At 42.8% G+C, this 18,315-nt stretch overlaps 1 protein-coding gene across 2 annotated transcripts in view; it reads right to left on the minus strand.

Moving 5' to 3' along the window:
* EPHA4 (EPH receptor A4) overlaps positions 1 to 18,315 on the minus strand; it is a 118,256-nt gene that overhangs the window by 36,763 nt on the left and 63,178 nt on the right. For both annotated transcript variants that reach the window (XM_072867810.1, XM_072867809.1), the window contains exon 5: positions 12,066 to 12,404. In XM_072867810.1, coding sequence (XP_072723911.1) covers positions 12,066 to 12,404 — 339 coding nt within the window. The remainder of the gene's footprint in view (positions 1 to 12,065; positions 12,405 to 18,315) is intronic.

The following is an 18,315-nucleotide window of genomic DNA, read 5'->3' on the forward strand; positions in this document are numbered from 1 at the left end:
TGCTTTGGAAATACTGAAGTATCTTCTAAACAAAATAAATAAATAAATAAATAAATAAATAAATGTTATGACTAATTTTGCTAAAGCAGCATTCGCTATTTTAATAAATAGATTTGGCCAGATTGTCTCATCCTGGCTTCTGAAGTGCTACGGTAATAGCAGAGAGTTAGGCTTTGCCATTTGGGTTTCTCAGATCAATTGCCCAAAGTTAGAAATGGCAAGAATCTTGGAGGAAGAAAAGATAATAAAATTATAAACATTTTACTTCAACTGTGATACACAGCTCCGACAGCAACTGCTGGCTCGGTCTCAAACATGCCCTCCTCAGCCTGCGGCAGCCAAAAGAATCAAAACCCAGAACTCACCTGACAATAAAAATCACAATTCCTGTCTTACCACTTAAGAGTAATAAATTGTTTCGAAGTCACCAAAGTTAAGGAACTTCACCTTTATTTACTTTAAGCTCCATCACTCAGAGGAGGCTGGTGCAGAAGGTTTGCATTTATGTATTTACATTTCAGCTGAATGACCTATAAATTTTAATTATAGTTGATATTCAGAGCGTTCAGCTGGAACTCTCAGTAAAGTACCTTCTGTACAAACGTTAGAGGGATTCGACATGATACAATCTCTGCCTCTGGGCTGTTGAGAAACTCTCGAGATTGAATCAAGGTTTAGGTTTTCTGGGCTCACATTAACAGCACTTTGTGAAGGACACTGGTCTGACAGCACTTGGAGATCCTCAGTTCTTCCAGGATGCTGCAAGACACCTTGCCATACTCCCCATTGAAGTTCCTCTTCTTCAGGGAAAAAAGATTCTCTGTGCTTTTGGAAAAGTACCACAGAGAATCAGACTGCAGCACATCTAACTCTCACACTCAGAGCTTTTCTACCAGGTCCTCTCACTGGAACTGAATTAAGCCTCTTTTCCTTCATCTGCAACAGGCAAATTTCTTCAGGAAATTAAAAATCATTAATAGACCCGATGAGAGAGAAAACTATATGCTGCACACAGTGTTGCTGCAAAAAGCAAAGCTACCTGAAGTTTGCTGTTCAGTTAAAAAAAAAAAAAAAAAAAAAGTGATGAGGGACAAACTGGGGAAGTCTTAAGCTTCCTGAAACACATAAACCTTAAAATTAAAATCTTAGTTCATGATGTCAGTAACCGATTACATCATAGGTAGCACATAATTAAATTTATAAAGGGGTTTCATTATTTTGGTTTTATGCCGGATACTGAAAACTAGTGCATTATTCATTTAAAAATTGTGTCAATTAGAAAAACCCCAAATGGAATAAGCAATTAAATATTAAAGGTGGCTGCCTCCGTGGAAAACAGTCAGAAAGATAATTGGTAAAGTTTCCTGTGCAATGCAAGTGCCATTACAAAGTCTGAACAATTTCAATCCTAAAATAAATAAATAAATAAATAAATAAATAAAAATCAATCTCGTGAGGTTATGAAGATTTGGAGTTGTACAAAGAAATCAGCCATGTTTATTTCCTGGAGGAGTACTGAGCTACAGTCTGGGCAAATAAAAGCCCATTAAAACAATAATCCTAAATTAGCTCAGCAATTGCATAGATGGGTCTGTATTCCGAGTCTGGACCTTCATTTTCAGTCCCAGATTCGTAGCAGACAGGAGGACACTGAGAGCCTGCCCTGACTCCTGATGAGAAGATCTCTGCAGCAGGTCTCTCCTCCCCTCCAAGGCCAGGACCCCAAAGGGTACTTACAGGGTGGAACTGAGAAGTGCACAGGATTGGGACTACGAGGAAAAATATAATCTTCATTCAAAACCTGCAGTTCAAAAATAATTTCTTCTTCCAACAGCATGCAAAGCACTTTTCAATGTTATGTCTCTCCTCCCTGTAAGGTTCATGGTTTTGGTTTTAGTTCAGTTTTGTCATCAACAGGTCCAAAAATTTGATTATCTTCTCATTTGGTCCAGATGAAGCTGGTAACTTCCATTTAAGGATCAGTCAGACTGAAAATAAGCTAGGAAACTCCTGTGCTACAGAGCCCCTCTAACATGTGATGTCCGCAGCTTGTTGGTGTAACAAATATTTAAAAAAAAATTATCTGGTTAAAGAAAAATGCCACATCTGTAAGCAGTGCTAAAGAAGTCCACTCTCTTCAAATCAGTTCTTCTCAGTACTTGCATAATTGCAGTTTTAACGCTCAGCATAGGCAGCAGTGAAAGCAAACAGCTGAAATGCTCTTGGAAAGGCACTGCTGGATGTGCATATCATGTCTGAAATACAACGGAGAGCCCACAAATCTCTGCAGCTCCTACAGGACTCCCCTTGGCCACTCTGTCCCAGGGTGCCCAGGCAGCTTGAAAAACACGGGATTTAACACTCAGCCACTTATATATTCCAGTCACTATCTGTCTTATTTATGTGCATGCACAATATCCTGATAAACTAGAAGGGAGGCTGCAGCCATTCCATCTGCATTCCCTTTTATGCTAAGAAAGATAAATTGAGGCTGATTCAGAGGACAGATTTAAAGAACGCAGTATGTTATCGAGACAACCGCAATCTTCCCAGGGAGCCGTTGTAGTGGGTTGTCTTGAGATCATGCCTTTATTTGTTTGCTAAAATAAATGGACACCACACAAAACTCAATTCATATATGAGACATCTCTTCCAGCCCCACTATACCTTCCTCTTTTGCTTAGCCAAAACTGTCTTATTCTGTTATATATTGATGGGACCATTTAATGGCACATAGAAAATTAAAAATAATAAAAAGCTAATTAAAAACTTCAGTGCTTTCCTTTTAGTCTTCAGTAATCTATGGAACTGAAAGACATTTATATCCAAAGCACATTACAGTTTAAGGTTTTTTCTGTCTGTAATAATCCATGGATACTTTCAATGGATTTTAATACAGACAAAACTAAAGAGATTTTATGGAACAGTAGCAGTATTTAATAAAATATCAGAATCAGTCAATGGTCTTTTTAAGACTAGGTGATAGAATTCGATAGCAGGGATAAAAATCCTAATAAATTCTGCAGGAACAGTTCAGAAGACTGAGAGAAAAGTTATTATTTCCTTTTAAATTAACAGCAGGACTTTTCCATAAGGGATGTTTTGAAATACAAATGACCAGAGGAATAAAATACAAATGCTTGAGCTTCCTCTCTAGACTGTATTTAAAAAAATAAATCCAAAACCACAATCAACTTTTTTTATTATCAGATTACAAATCACAACTTTCAGAGACCCCGAATCCATTCTCGGAGTGCAGTACTAAGAGTTCTAGGACTCTGGTTCTTGAATTTAGTAATGAAGGCAGATTATCTTAATCTAAGGAGACGCCATGAAATCCTTCAAGTAGATGCAGATAGAGGCTACGCATTTGCCTGCTTTGTTTGGGAGGGGAAGCCCACTGGAGCCCTGCCATAATAACAAAGCGCTCCCTGCACACCAGTTCACACGTGGGGCTAAATCTGAAGTGACGTTTCTCAATGAAAGGAGCAGTATTCACTCGTGTGCTCAGCATTTTGATGTCCGCCAAAATCTGGCAAACATTATTACAGAGTTCCAGCAGGCATACCACAGCTCTATTTAGTCCTCATGGTTCAACACAATGCTATGCAAAAAAATAAATAAATAACAGGCTGCCTTGGGATGGCATTCTGCGAGTATGGTTTCATGGTTTCATGGATGGACTCGACGCACATTTTGCAACTCCCCATAAAGGACAGGATATCTGAACCAAAGGGGGCTGCTTTACCCACCCTTGTGGGGTCAGTTCAGCATCCTGCCCTCCAAACTATGAGCCAGTGCAGAAACTTTGTGGGCTTCAGGGACTAGCGATGTTTATTTATGCTACTCTGCATGGCATTTTAATTAGCAACTGTGCGGACTTAAAACCTTTGAATGGACACACAGGGGCAGTTGTGCAGCCTAGCTTTTGTGTTTCCACTCTCTCAAAAAAATCCTGTTTGAGGACATCAGCAGGGGGTTAATGGAAGCTTTGATAAAGTTCTCCGAAGCCTTTTATTGTTGCTCAACTACAGACCGGACTCTGCTGTCTCTCTGGCTGCTTTCCAATTAATTTAGTCAGCTGCAAAAACAACTAGAAAATTTAGAAGCCCACCTAAACATTTGGTAGCCACAAACATTCTTCGGCAAAATCTCCTTCCACATGAAAATATTTCCTTGCCAATTGTTTAAGGGAAGCGCTCAGACTGGATGGCAAGCTTCACGAATGTGAAATGTCAGTGCACTGCCAGCAAAAGGAAATGTGCAGTTAAATAGTTCACAGCAAATAAAAGCTCCAGGACCGTATCTTCATCTCTGTCAGTTTGGTAACTATTCATCTGTACCGACCAGAATTTGATCTGATTTGATGCCTCCTAAAAGTAAATTTATATAATTTAAATATGGTCAACGCTATCCAGTCCTGAAATTAACTGCCTTTTTCCCCAGGAGGATATGTAACTAACCTCCATTTTCCATAGTAAACCATGAGATCTTTTTGAAAATGTGACCAAACTTTCATTTAAATGCTGCAATTATTTCTTGGCTCTATCTGACATGCAACTTGTCTAAGCTGTTCACTGAACCCTGAAGCTCGTTATTTACTAAGGATCTTTAGAAAGCACTTTTTTTTTTTTTTCCTTCCGACCAAGACTTGTATCCCCCACCTTGAATACAAATTCATGGAAATGGGTGGTGCAGGCGGCTTTGCCAGCAAGCAGGCAGTTGTTATTTTAATTATTATTTCTTTGTGGAAAGCTGTAGTTACCTTAAAATAATAATTTAATCCCTCCCAACAATAGTTTTCCCGGTTTTGTTTTTAAGATGGGAGCACGTATGCTTATAACTACGCATTTATTACAGGCCATCAGTTAAAGCCTGTGCAGGAACACAGAGTTGTTAATAAGAAACTCCCACTTGCATCTGCCAGCTGGAGAAGCTCCTTACTCAGACACATTATCTTACACACGTAACTAAACCTGCAGTACAAGAAATCTGAAGTGGTCAACACATGACATCTCTGAGGCTCTGAGAAATCTCATGCTCAACACTGAAATTTGCCCATCCAAAAGAATTCCTAACTGTTTGCTTCCATGCAATTCCCAAATTTCTTGCATTGGGATGACTTATCTTCTTTCTGGATCTCCCACTGCGTTTATATTTGAAAGGTCTGTGGTTTCCCAAAATACATTATTTGGTTTGCTTCAGAAGTCCTCGCGGTAACTCCCTTCGATGTAAATCTTCAGACAGCAAAAGCCAAAACACAACTCCCTCGGAGAAACAAAGCGAGGGAAGAACGAGGCAGGTCGTTGTCCTGCACAACCTCACCAATTATGGCAGCTGAAACCCTACAACAGCTGACATCTTGTCCAAACCCTTCTGCTTGAAAATGTGTGTACAGGGCATATTGCTGCTTATGTCTAGCAGATAAATGTGAAGCCTTAGAAACCACACTGGTTTAGACTGAAAATGAGCAAGTTGCATACAATTAGCCTGGAATTCTGCAAGATGCTGCAACAAATCACTCGGAGTGTCACGCTCATGGATCACCCCTTTTTCAAGTCCCTGCTTACTAGTTTTGAATCTCTTTCCCTATTGAATTCATGCTTGACACAGCTCAATTTGAGGAACAAGGAGACTGCTGATCCATCATCCTTAGTACAAACACCTTTAAAGCAAAATAAAAACACCCCTTTGCAACTCCCCTTTTCCATTATCCTGACATTTTGCAGAAAAAAGAATGCAACACCTAGAAGTATCACACATAACATCCTATGCTCTGGATATCTGGCATGTATCCAGATGTTTGTGAAGAGATTATTTTAAATCAGGTTTGTGGGGAACTGGGTGGCCAGGGTGCTGTGACACTTGTGTTTTCTAGTTTACACACACCCAGCTACGTGCACTAGTTTCCTCCCAGGTTTGTGTGCCTGTAAAAGGACTCCTGGAACACGCTATTTGTATCCTTTGGCCGCAGGGAACAAGTAACTGGAAAGGGTGGGACCATGCTGGTAGCAAGTACTTTGGAAAAAAAACAACAAAAAAAAATTGAATCAATTCCTGGACTACTGGGAAGGCTACAGCCAGGTACTGCTGTGCCCAGCATCTGGAGTGCCACACGCTCCTCTCTTTAGGCAAAAACATGAACTTGCCCACATTCGCAGCTTCCAGGTTAGGCCATTCAATGCCTTCCAACTAGTCCAAAATGCTCACCTAGTAACAGCCTGTCCCAGCACCTTAATCCTGCCCTCCATAACACCCTAAACCTCACCAGCACTACCCTGTCCTCACACCACCCAAGGGAGCCAGGCAGGGAGGGGGACTGGCAAACCCACCAGCCATGAAAGGGGAGCTGACCTGCACGAGCTTCCCGATATCCTCAGCAGGCACTAGGGAAGGGTGATGTCAGAACAGAATATGACTTATTTTGCCAGCTTAGACTATTTCAGAGGGTCTGTGAAACTCTGACACAACTGTATGATGAATCCTGTCTTCAAGTTCACAGAGCTCCTTCCCTGACTATTTGGAGATGACGTCTTCCTTGGGGTTATGAGGCCCTTTAAAATTATGTTTCAACACAACAATAAACAGCTCGTCACCAGGACTGCATTAAAAAAAGGAAAATTTTTGCAAGAGCTGAGCATAAAACTATAGCACTCTGAACAACTACAGCCCTTGCTATTTTGGAAAGAAAAATTAACTTCTTTTACCATCTCCCTATCAATAAGATTCTCAATATGCACATAAATATCACCACATACAAAATCAAAAAATGTTATGTTCCCTCTCAGCGAACAGAAATGATTTACTGTTATTTATACTGAAACCAGGACTATACTCGGAGAACATGATGGAGTTTAGAGAATCAGATGGATCGATTGATCTTCAGAGTATCTGTTAATTTTATTTTCCAGTAGTAGTTTAAGGGTATTCATGCAGTCACCTAAGAAAGCTCTGTGACTGAAATCTACTTAACAATGTCTTTTGATGTTTCACTACAGAGCAATTCTTTATAGATAAGTTATAAATATCCAGGAAAGTAGCACATTAAAAAGAAAATACTGAAAACCTTAGGTTTCCTGGCCTTGGCATGTTTTGCTTTTGATCTGCCTGAGCACCTATTACTTTGTCGATACAAGGCCTGCACATGGACCAAGGGCAATGTATGTCCATGAATTTATACTGACTGCAAATTTAGCTCTGCACAGCTAAACCACACTGGCAGAATGTAAGACCTTATATGCATTTTCTGTGCTGTTCTGTACAACACATGAGGAATGCTAATCAGCATTTGAAAGGAAACGTGGGCTTTCAAAGAAGACCCACCAAAACGCAAAATGGGAATATATATTCCCCTACCAAAAAGTCCAGTAGAACTTGTGAGTCATCTGGAAGCAAATAACTCCCACTTCCCCCCCCCATTAAAACACAATCATCCTCAGAGGATCAGGATCTTTCAGATTTTTTTTTCCTTTTAGCAGTGGAATTAAGAACATAAACAACAAACAAACCTAAAGGCTAAATAAACCTGAGTAATAGTTGACATTTTCCTTCCTGGCACTGAATGTCATTATTTCGGGTTCAGCACAGTTTAGTCACCGCAACTGCAACCTGTCCCAGAAGAACACTTGATTCATGCGGGTCTTCTCAGTGGTGCTCAAGTCCTGGTGGCACCGTGATCCATTTTAGTTCCTGCCTGGAAATGGATACTGAACAACCGCAGGGCTCTGCGTGATGGTGAGGGACCGCGGAAGCATACAGAAGAGGGGGGGAAGGACTGCAGCATAGCCAGCCACATCGCTCTGCCTCCGAGATGAAGCAGCTTTGAGACAGGCAAACAGACAGCTGGACAGGCAAGGTGTGGGGGATTGCAGAGACAAAGGAGCCGGGGAGAGGAGCAAGAACAGAAAGAGGGAAAAATGGGACAGAGAGCCTGAGAGATTCATAAGAAAGATCAGTTCTTGATCCTGAGCACAGACAGCTTGAATACATCCACTCTGACGCAATGGGAGAAAGAGTAAGTTTATTTCTTTATACTGTATTTTCATCCTAATTGGCACATCCTGCCTCCATCTAGCTGTGCTGGTCCACTTAAGGAAGCACAGAGCCCAAGGTAACCTAACAAGGTCACAAATCACCACGCAGTCTGTTTATTCAGAAATATCAACTGTTTCAACTCCAACAAGCAAAGGAGCAAGACGGACACCCATCCCTCATAAAAAAAGAACAAAAAGAAGGGAGGGAAGCAAGCAGAGCATAAAGCGTTTGGATTTTAAATCCCATTTAGAGCTTGTGTAGGCTTCCCCCCACCACTGCTCCCCTGCCTTATAAATGCCTTTAGCATCCGTGCAAAACCTTGTCCTTGCAGTGCTGCCCCCTCGGACATGCACACAGACTAACCAGTGAACCCGGCTGCCAGGTTGGAGACCTGAACAGCTCATCTGTAACCTTTAATAAAAATATAAACTGTTCAGCACGTCTTCAAAAAATAAGCTTCCTGCTTGCTGTGAACAAGGTCTCTTTATTGAGAGATTTACTTTTAATTTTGAACAGCTTCGCAGCATTATCCTTAGCAGAAAAAAAAAGAGCCCGGAGATTTTTGAGCTATTCAGTCAACTGCCTGGTAGGGTTTCTCATTGAAATTAGCTTCTCCTAGCAGCATTGCATGAGAATTGCTGGTTTGCATCTCTTCCACAAGTCATTTCACATTTTTAAAAGATGGACAAAGTGCTGATTTCATTTGATCAAAAACAGCCACAAAAGTCACCACTGCTGGTGGAGACCCTTAATATCAGCATTTCCCAGTACTCATTGTGCTAAGGGCACTGGCTCCAAATTTCAACAGCTCAGTGTTCCATCCTTTGCTTTTTTAATTTCTTTTTAATCTTTTATGGGAAAAGAGTGGTGGTTCCCATCTCAAAAAAACTAAAAAAAAAAAAAATATACTAAATATGTAGAATAGCAAGCTGAATTCACCATTCAAAATTCTTAAAACGTCACAACATTGAAGTATTTGACTAAGACATAGAAATTTTTACTTGGTACAAAGCCTGAAATTTAGCTTCTCTCTTTAAAAAAAAAAGCTATAAAAAACAGGATCTTTTCGAAGGAAGCAGGAAAAATACTTTTTCAAATGCTTTTTGATCCTACTTTGAATGGCAAAAGCTTATTTTCATTTAAACATTTTTCTACAGTATTGGAAACTGAAAAGAGTTTCTAAGCAAAGGGGGAAAGTAAACTGCCTCATTTCATTATCTCCAGGAGTAAAATGGCAAAAGCAAACAAAAAAACACCTGTGCCTTTCAACTGCACCTTTTATGTCATTGCAACACATTTCTTCAATTTTGTACTGAATATACCAGTAACTGATTTCTCATTGCTTTCTGTCCATCTCCAAATGCATACCTTCTGTAGGGGCTGGCACCAATGCAAGGATTTCTGATTCTGACATTAAAAACTGTGTTCTAAAATTTCTGTATATTTTCTTCAAATTATATGGTTACACATTTGGAAGGTCAATTTGAGACTGCTGTTAAGAGGAAGGATTTCCTGGTCCCTTGCATACTTACCATCCTTACTGAATTTAACTCAAAGATGCACCTCTTGCAAACAATTCTAGCAAATTCCCCAGAATACGGCCCAAAAGCACTGCTCATATCTAAAGAACTAAAGAACCACATTAACAACATTTTTTTTTCCTATCAAATGTTGGAAAGCACAAGCATAGATAGCAAAAACAATAAAGTCATTTACAGATTTTCAGTGTTGGTAGTTTCATTTTTATTAGCAAAACAGGGAAAGAGTGTTATTAAAGGAGGAGCTTGGCTCTAATCTGAATTTAGAAATTGCTGCAAAGAAACCAAGGCAGCTTTACATTAGTGGGAGAAAGGTGCAAGATCAAAACCAAGCCTGTGGCAGTGCTCTATCATGACATGATTTCTTTATAATGAAATATAGTGGAAGAAAATGAGTGGCACAAGAATTTTAATGCACCCCAGACACACATTTACAATGATTAAACAGATCAGTACTTGTAAAACCCAAGGGTCCAACTTTACAAACCTTTACTCAAGCAAGCAGTTTCACTGAAATCAATGGGATTATTTGCATATGTAAGGACTATTTATCTCAGTTGAGATCTGTAGGTTTAGGCCACACATTTCTATTTAGGTCTTCTACACAGCAGAATATACAAAGTCATATGAAGAACAGGAGAACACTGGCACCTTGGAGTTAATTTTCATTTGTACCAGTACAGTTTTCTCCGGCCCTCTGAAGCATTTGATAGACTGGGCATGTTTCATAATTGGAAATGTTGGCAAAAATACAAATTTCCTGATGTGAAGAACTGCTACTCATGGATAATAAACAAAATCAATTCTTATTTGCATATTCAATCAGATTTCGGTTTGCATATTAAAGCATAAGATGGTAGAGTTTTCACACGGTAGATGGATCCCACTCACTTATTCATGCATATATGCATCCACTAATCCTTACACATGCCAAAATCAGTCAGAAATACTCTCTTTGCTAGGCATTCATAGCACAAAACCACTGTTCCTGCTGCTGTTCTCAACCTTCTCTTTTCGTATAGCGTATGACAGCATTCTCCCGCAGCTTCCTCCCAAGACTCTTTAATAGCCCCTGTTCTCTACTAGTTGTCTTTCACTAGGTGAAGCAATAGTTTGAATTTTTGACTCATAATTTGAAAGGGATGCTGTCAACTGTATGTGTAAAGAACAAAAAACACTGGACCACATTTTCAAAGGAGCTTCAGTGTGGACTTGACAATTTTGCTTGTAACTGTCACTGCAAAATTGAATGTATCTCTCACTGTTAATATTGAAGTGTTCTGGACTACAGCTAAAATTTGTAGATTTAGACTATGCATACCTATTTTTCACATGCATCTACTAGGAAATAGAATTCAAAACATTTCTATAGTCCAGTACTATCAAAATATAAAACATTAATATTGTCCCATACACCATAAGTCTAATGATAAATGATAACCCTGTAAGCTACGCTCTAAGGTGTTGAATGCCTGCAACATCTGTGGGACTTGAAGGCAATCAGCGCTGTGAGCAACTAGGTAACAGGTTTGACGGTCTTGTAGCCAGTCTGACAGTCTGAATATCTAATTTGCATATAGAAGAGTATCCTCTTTAAATGTATATAATTTGGTGCATTAAATTAAAAATTCAACTGGAACCCTGTGCTTGAAACACTAGCTAGCTGCAAACAACAAATGTTTTCATGTAATTAAAGAAAAAATCATACGAATGATCATCAAAATTAAACCACAGTCTGCTGCAGCAGTCTTTACTAGGTCAAGTGCAGGGGACTGAAAAAAGTAGAACTGGCTATGGTATCTGAAACAATCAGGTATAAACAGAAATGGTACTTCACTCTCCCAGATGAGTGAAATGCAAAACTCAGCCAGCATGAAGATAAAAGCTCATTTAGGATTTCTAAAGTAATGCCAGCTCTGATCAATTGTTAGCAGCAGGTTAAGGAGGCATTTATTTAACAAAAGGACAGAATCTAATTGACTTTGCAGGGAGAGAAGAGAGAGCAGGCAGGCAAGGGAGCACCAGCCCATTCTTCTTTTTGACTCTTACACAGCCCTTTTTGGAAGGAGGCAGAAGCACAATCCTGTGCTTCCTGAGTGCGTATTTTACCCTCTGTAAACACCAAGGGCATATTCGTGTCCATGTGCAGGCTCTCCCCTACAAAGGGCTGAGCTGCTGGCGGCCCTGGCTCTGTCCCCTCACATCACCCAGGGCAGCTGTGCTGTTCTGCTTCTGCAGAATGCCTCCCAGTGTCTTCACAGCGTGCTGCAGCAGAGCTCTGCTCCCAGCTACAGGAGTCAAACCCTCCTCTGTTTTTCTAGCTCTAAAGAATTTAAACTATCCATATAAATAACCAGAAAATAAGGGTTTGGCCCAGTTCTGCATCTTAGGGCTCCTTGCATTCATTTGCTAATGCTAAATGTAATGGAAATCACAGCTTTCCTAAAAAACAGGCAGAAGAGAGAGGAAGAGAATTTGTGTTTAGGTTCCTACCCGCTTGGTTAGTTGTCACAGTGACTGACACAGCTTGGTCCTGGCTGGGATTTTGCTTGGACACTCCATTCACCGCCCAGACTTCAAAGGTGTAGTTAGTGTGTGCCAGGAGGTCAGTAATGGAGACTTTGGTGGTTTTCAAGCTGTTCTGCTGGGGGCTGAAGTGCACACCACTGCCACAGGACCGGCAGCGGCTGAGGTCGCCAGCACCGCACCTCTTGCATACCACATTGTAGGAGATGTCTTCCCGACCACCTTTGTTCTGGGGGGGGCTCCACTCCAAGTTCACCGACGTCTCATTGACATTGGAAATCAGGTTCTGGGGAGCAGATGGAGGGCCTAGAAAGAAAAAGTCCACATGTTTTTAGAAACTGGAAAAACCTTACATAGTATTTTCAGACTTAGGATTCTGGGTGATACTGTGTGTGTGCAACTCCCAGTTAAGTCAAGGACAGCGGAGACGACACAGAATTTTACTTCTCCATGTTCCTAATGAAGGTGAAAAATTAACCAGTAAGTCAAACTCTGATCTCTTCATTTGATGAATTAACACTATTTTCCAGCTCTAAATGAGCCTGAAAGCCCATTATTGCAACTAAACAAGAGTGGGTTTTTTTCACTTTCGCTATTTATACTTGTTATGAAAAACTTAAAAATTACATATTTTACATTCATTTTTCCATGATCTCCCGAGCAAAGCATCAAATGCACAAACTCCTGCTTCACTTGAAATTTTCAAGGTTCTCCATTACCTACAGGCAGACTCTCATTGAAATCATTGATCTCCCGATATTTTTTTCTTAAGAATAGAAGGGCAATATATTTCAGAAAAGTTTATGTCAGATCGCATTCACTGAAGCCCATCAAGCAGCGAGCTAGACATGACACTTTGGGATGCAGGAAGGAGATTTGAGTAGAAAACTGGACACAGAACTAAGGCTTTGAAGGACAGAAAAAAAAAGGTTACAATAGGAGAGTGCTGGAGAATGTGAAAGAATTGGGGAGGAAAATACAGTGAGCACCTGAAAGAAGAGCCGATACAAGAAAACTGGTCAGGAACAAGAAACCATACAGAAAGCTTGGAAATAAGGCTGAATCAGAGACATAAGGTCAGCTCTTGCACCACAGGGACAGGAAACTTTAAGACTCGTAAACAGGCAGCCAAACAGTTCCCATCTGGTTCCAGCATGGGGACTATGGGATTTGGGGACAGAGCCAAAGGCAGGCTGGGGAGGACCTCCCTGGGCAGGAGAGGGGCAGAGCCGGGTGCAGGGAAGGGGCGGCAGGAGCAGCACAGAGCCCGCAGGAAGCAGCTCCTCCCAGCACCTTCAGCAACCCGCTGGGACTGTAATGGTCGGTTCTGCCCAACTGGGCAAACTGCCTCCAGCAGTGCCCTGCCTCGCTCTGTAACCAACGCACAGGCAGAAATCTTATTTATATGCCTAAATCCCCACAGGCCCAAAACCAATAAGCACACTGAAAATGCCGAAGAGCTAATCCTGTGACTCTTAATCTAATTTCAATACAGTTGAGGTGAGACACACTTTTTGTACCCTTAAATTTAACAAGCATGATTCAGAGCAACCCCATGAAACAGATGGGTATTTTATACATCACAAAAAGCTTCACTGATCATCAAAAAGCAGCCTATTCTGGGGTAGAGCACGAGGGCGCTCTGACTACGCACACAATATTTTGGGACAGGACATAAGGTAAATACTGTATCCAATAGAAATGAAACAGAGAGTGAGAATGAAGCTCGCTACATGTAATGATCCAAACCGGAATACAGTAAAAATAGCAGGCGTTAGTAATTACTCATAGTTAGAGCTCTAAATACAAATATTATTACCAGAAAAATACTGGAAATAATTTTGTAGAAAGTCACAAATTCAATTTTTATTCAAGACACAGGAAAACTTGTGAAAGCTTCTTAAATTTTATCAAAATACATTTGATGGTTGAATTCAAAAAAAGTTCAACCAGATCTCCTGGCAGAAAAGGAAGAGAAAGAGAAAGCTCTGGCAAGTTTAATTCCAGGTTTTCCATTCCTCTTATTTGCCAAATGTTATGAAACCAGAAAAAAACTCAGCCAGCACCAATAGTTTCATTAAGCGTATAAATAAATCAATCATAATCTCTCATATGCCAAAGGTACAAAAACAGCCATCAGGGTAAGATGGGAACTGAATACATCATGGTGAAATTCTGCTGAAATTACAAAGTGACTCAAGTGTAGCAGCGAAGAGATTAAGCCGTTAAGAGGTGACTATGGTGAAGATTAATTCTGCCTGCCTCTATTCATCAGATGCATCTAAAAGGAAGCCTGAGACCTGAGCATAACGTGGAGGACAAGGTTTTGAGGGCTGCATCACGTCCTTGGGTCTGTGCGTGAAGCCGCCAGGATGTAACACATGTTCAACAGGAGACAGGACTTTTATTTTAGGAAAGGCAGGTAGGTTAAGAAAAGAGTCTTAAATTACATAGACATCAAATGTATCTACTTATCATCAGTAGCTAAATGAAAGGCCTCTGCTGCAAGAGCAGCTGAGCAAGGACTGTTTCTCTCTGCTCACTTCAGAAATACAAAATTAATATATTCATTTCACAGAATCGCAGAATCGTACAGGTTGGAAAAGACCTTTAAGATCATCCAGTCCAACCGTAAACCTAACACTACCCAGACCACCACTACACCATGTCCCTAAGCACCTCATCCAAATGTCTTTTAAATACCTCCAGGGATGGCGACTCAACCATTTCCCTGGGCAGCCTGTTCCAATGCTTGACAACCCTTTCAGTGAAGTAAAATCTCCTAATATCCAGTCTAAACCTCCCCTGGTGCAACTTGAGGCCTCTTGCCTATCACTAGTTACCTGGGAGAAGAGACCAACCCTCCCCTCTCTACAACCTCCTTTCAGGGAGTTGTACAGAGCAATAAGGTCTCCCCTCAGCCTCCGCCTCTCCAGGCTAAACAACCCCAGTTCCCTCAGCCGTTCCTCATCAGACTTCTGCTCTAGACCCTTCACCAGCTTCGTTGCCCTTCTCTGGACACGCTCCAGCACCTCAATGTCTCTCTTGTAGTGAGGGGCCCAAAACTGAACACAGTGTTCGAGGTGCGGCCTCACCAGTGCCAAGTACAGGGGGATGATCACTTCCCTAGTCCTGCTGGCCACACTATTCCTGATACAAGCCAGGATGCCGTTGGCTTTCTTGGCCACCTGGGCACACTGCTGGCTCATATTCAGGCGGCTGTCAACCAACACCCCCAGGTCCTTTTCTGCCTGGCAGCTTTCCAGCCACTCTTCCCCAAGCCTGTAGCATTGCATGGGGTTGCTGTGGCCCAAGTGCAGGACCTTGCACTTAGCCTTATTGAACCTCATACAACTGTCCCCAGCCCATCGATCCACCTGTCCAGATCCCTCTGCAGAGCCTTCCTACCCTCAAGCAGATCAACACTCCCGCACAACTTGGTGTCATCTGCAAACTTACTGAGGGTGCACTCAATCCCTTCGTCCAGAACATTGATAAAGATATTAAACAGGACTGGCCCCAACACAGAGCCCTGGGGAACACCGCTTGTGACCGGCCGCCAACTGGAGTCAACTCCATTCACCACCACTCTTTGGGCCTGGCCATCCAGCCAGTTCTTTACCCAGCGAAGAGTACACCCGTCCAAGCCATGAGCAGCCAGTTTCTCCAGGAGAATGCTGTGGGAAACCATGTCAAAGGCTTTACTGAAGTCTAGATAGACAACATCTACAGCCTTTCCCTCATCCATTAGGCAGGTCACCTTGTCGTAGAAGGAGATCAGGTTGCTCAAGCAGGACCTGCCTTTCCTAAACCCACGCTGGCTGGGCTTGATCCCTTGGTTATCCTCTACATGCCATTTGATGGCACTCAGGATGATCTGCTCCATCAGCGTTCCCAGTACCGAGGCCAGGCTGACAGGCCTGTAGTTCCCCAGGTCCTCCTTCCAGCCCTTCTTGTAGATGGGTGTCACATTTGCTAATCTCCAGTCAACTGGGACCTCCCCAGTTAGCCAGGACTGCTGGTAAATGATGGAAAGGGGCTTGGTGAGCACTTCTGCCAGTTCCTTCAGTACTCTCGGGTGGATCTCCTCAGGCCCCATAGACTTGTGAGTGTCTAAGTGGTGCAGCAGGTCACTAACCATTTCCCCCTGGATTATGGGGGCTCCATTCTGTCCCTGTCCCTATCTTCCGACTTGGGGGGCTGGGTACCCAGAGAACAATTGGCCCTGCTATCAAAGATTGAGGCAAAGAAGGCATCAAGTACCTCAGCCTTTTCCTCATCCTTAGTCACTGTGTTCCCTCCCCCATCTACTAAGGGCTCGAGATTCTCCTTAGCTCTCCTTTTGCTGCTAATGTATTTGAAGAAGTATTTTTTGTTGTCTTTTACAGCAGCAGCCAGATTGAGCTCTAGCTTGGCTTTGGCCCTTCTAATTTTCTCCCTGCACAACCTCACTACACCTTTGTAGTCCTCCTGAGTTGCCTGCCCCTTCGTCCAGAGGTCGTAGACTCTCCTCTTTTTCCTGAGTTCTAGCCAAAGCTCCCTATTCTATTCTATTCTCCCTATTCTCCCTATTCCCTATTCCCAGGCCAGTCTTCTTCCCTGCCAGCTCGTCTTTTGACACCTGGGGACAGCCTGCTCTTGTGCCTTTAGGACTTCCTCCTTAAAGAATGTCCAGCCTTCCTGGACTCCTTTGCCCTTTAGGGCTGCCTCCCAGGGGACTCTGTCAACCAGTCTCCTGAATAGGCCGAAGTCTGCCCTCCGGAAGTCTAAGGTGGCAGTCCTGCTGACCCCCCTCCTCACTTCTCCAAGAACCAAAACCTCTATCATTTCATGATCACTCTGCCCAAGATGGTCTCCAACCATCACATGGCTCACAAGTCCTTCTCTGTTCGTGAACAAGAGGTCCAGCGGGGCACCTTCCCTAGTTGGCTCACTCACCAGCTGTGTCAGGAAGTTATCTGCCACACACTCCAGGAACCTCCTAGACTGTTTCCTCTCTGCTGTATTGTATTTCCAGCAGACATCCGGTAGGTTGAAGTCCCCCACAAGAACAAGGGCTAGCGATCGTGAGGCTTCTCCCAGCTGCTTATAGAATAGTTCGTCTGCCTCATCATCCTGGTTGGGTGGTCTGTAACAGACTCCCACCACAATATCTGCCTTGTTGGCCTTCCCCCTGATTCTTACCCATAGACACTCAACCCTATCGTCGCCATCATTAAGCTCTAAACTATCCAGACACTCCCTGACGTATAGGGCTACCCCACCACCTCTCCTGCCTCACCTATCCCTCCTGAAGAGTTTATAGCCATCCATCGCCGCAATCCAGTTGTGCGAGTCATCCCACCATGTTTCCGTGATGGCACCCATATCATAGTTTTCCTGATGTACAATGGCTTCCAGTTCCTCCTGCTTGTTGCCCATGCTGCGTGCATTGGTGTAGAGGCACTTCAGCTGGGCTGTTATCCATGTCTCCTTCATAGAGGAACACCCCTTATGTGCTTTGAGGTGTTTCACTGGCGCTTCCCTCTTGGCTCCTATTGCCTCAGTATCCCCTAGCTCAACTCTGTTCAACTTCAGCTGTGCACCAGCGTAACCCACACATCTCAGAGACACAGGCTGAGTGCCCTCACTGGCACCCGCTCCCTCTAACTGTGGCACGTCATCCCTCAGTTTCTCACGGGCAAGCCTGATATTATCCCCCTCCCCCTTCGAGTCTAGTTTAAAGCTCTGTCGATGAGCCCCACAAGTTCCTGAGCAAAGATTCTCTTTCCCCTTTGAGAAAGATGAATCCCATCAGATGCCAGCAAGCCTGGTGCTGTGTAGGCCATCCCGTTATCAAAAAAAAACAAACTTGTGGTGATGACACCAGCCATGGAGCCATGAGTTAACAGATTGGGTACCTCTGTTCCTTCTAGTGTCACTGCCCACAACTGGAAGGAGAGAGGAGAAAATAACGTGTGCTCCGGAGTCCCTTACTAGCTGTCCCAAGGCCCTGAAGTCTCTTCTGATTGCCCTAGGACTTTGTGTTGCGGCTTCATCACCCCCTGCATGGAAGAGCAGTAGAGGGTAATAGTCCGAGGGCCGTACCAGGCTAGGGAGTATCCTAGTGATATCCTTCACCCAGGCCCCAGGAAGGTAGCAGAGTTCCCTAAGAGGAGGGTCTGTCCGGCATGTCGGACCGTCAGTTCCCCTTAGAAGGGAGTTGTCCACAACTATA

The sequence above is a fragment of the Ciconia boyciana genome, chromosome 7 (assembly GCF_034638445.1).
Source record: "Ciconia boyciana chromosome 7, ASM3463844v1, whole genome shotgun sequence".
Classification (NCBI taxonomy): domain Eukaryota; kingdom Metazoa; phylum Chordata; class Aves; order Ciconiiformes; family Ciconiidae; genus Ciconia; species Ciconia boyciana.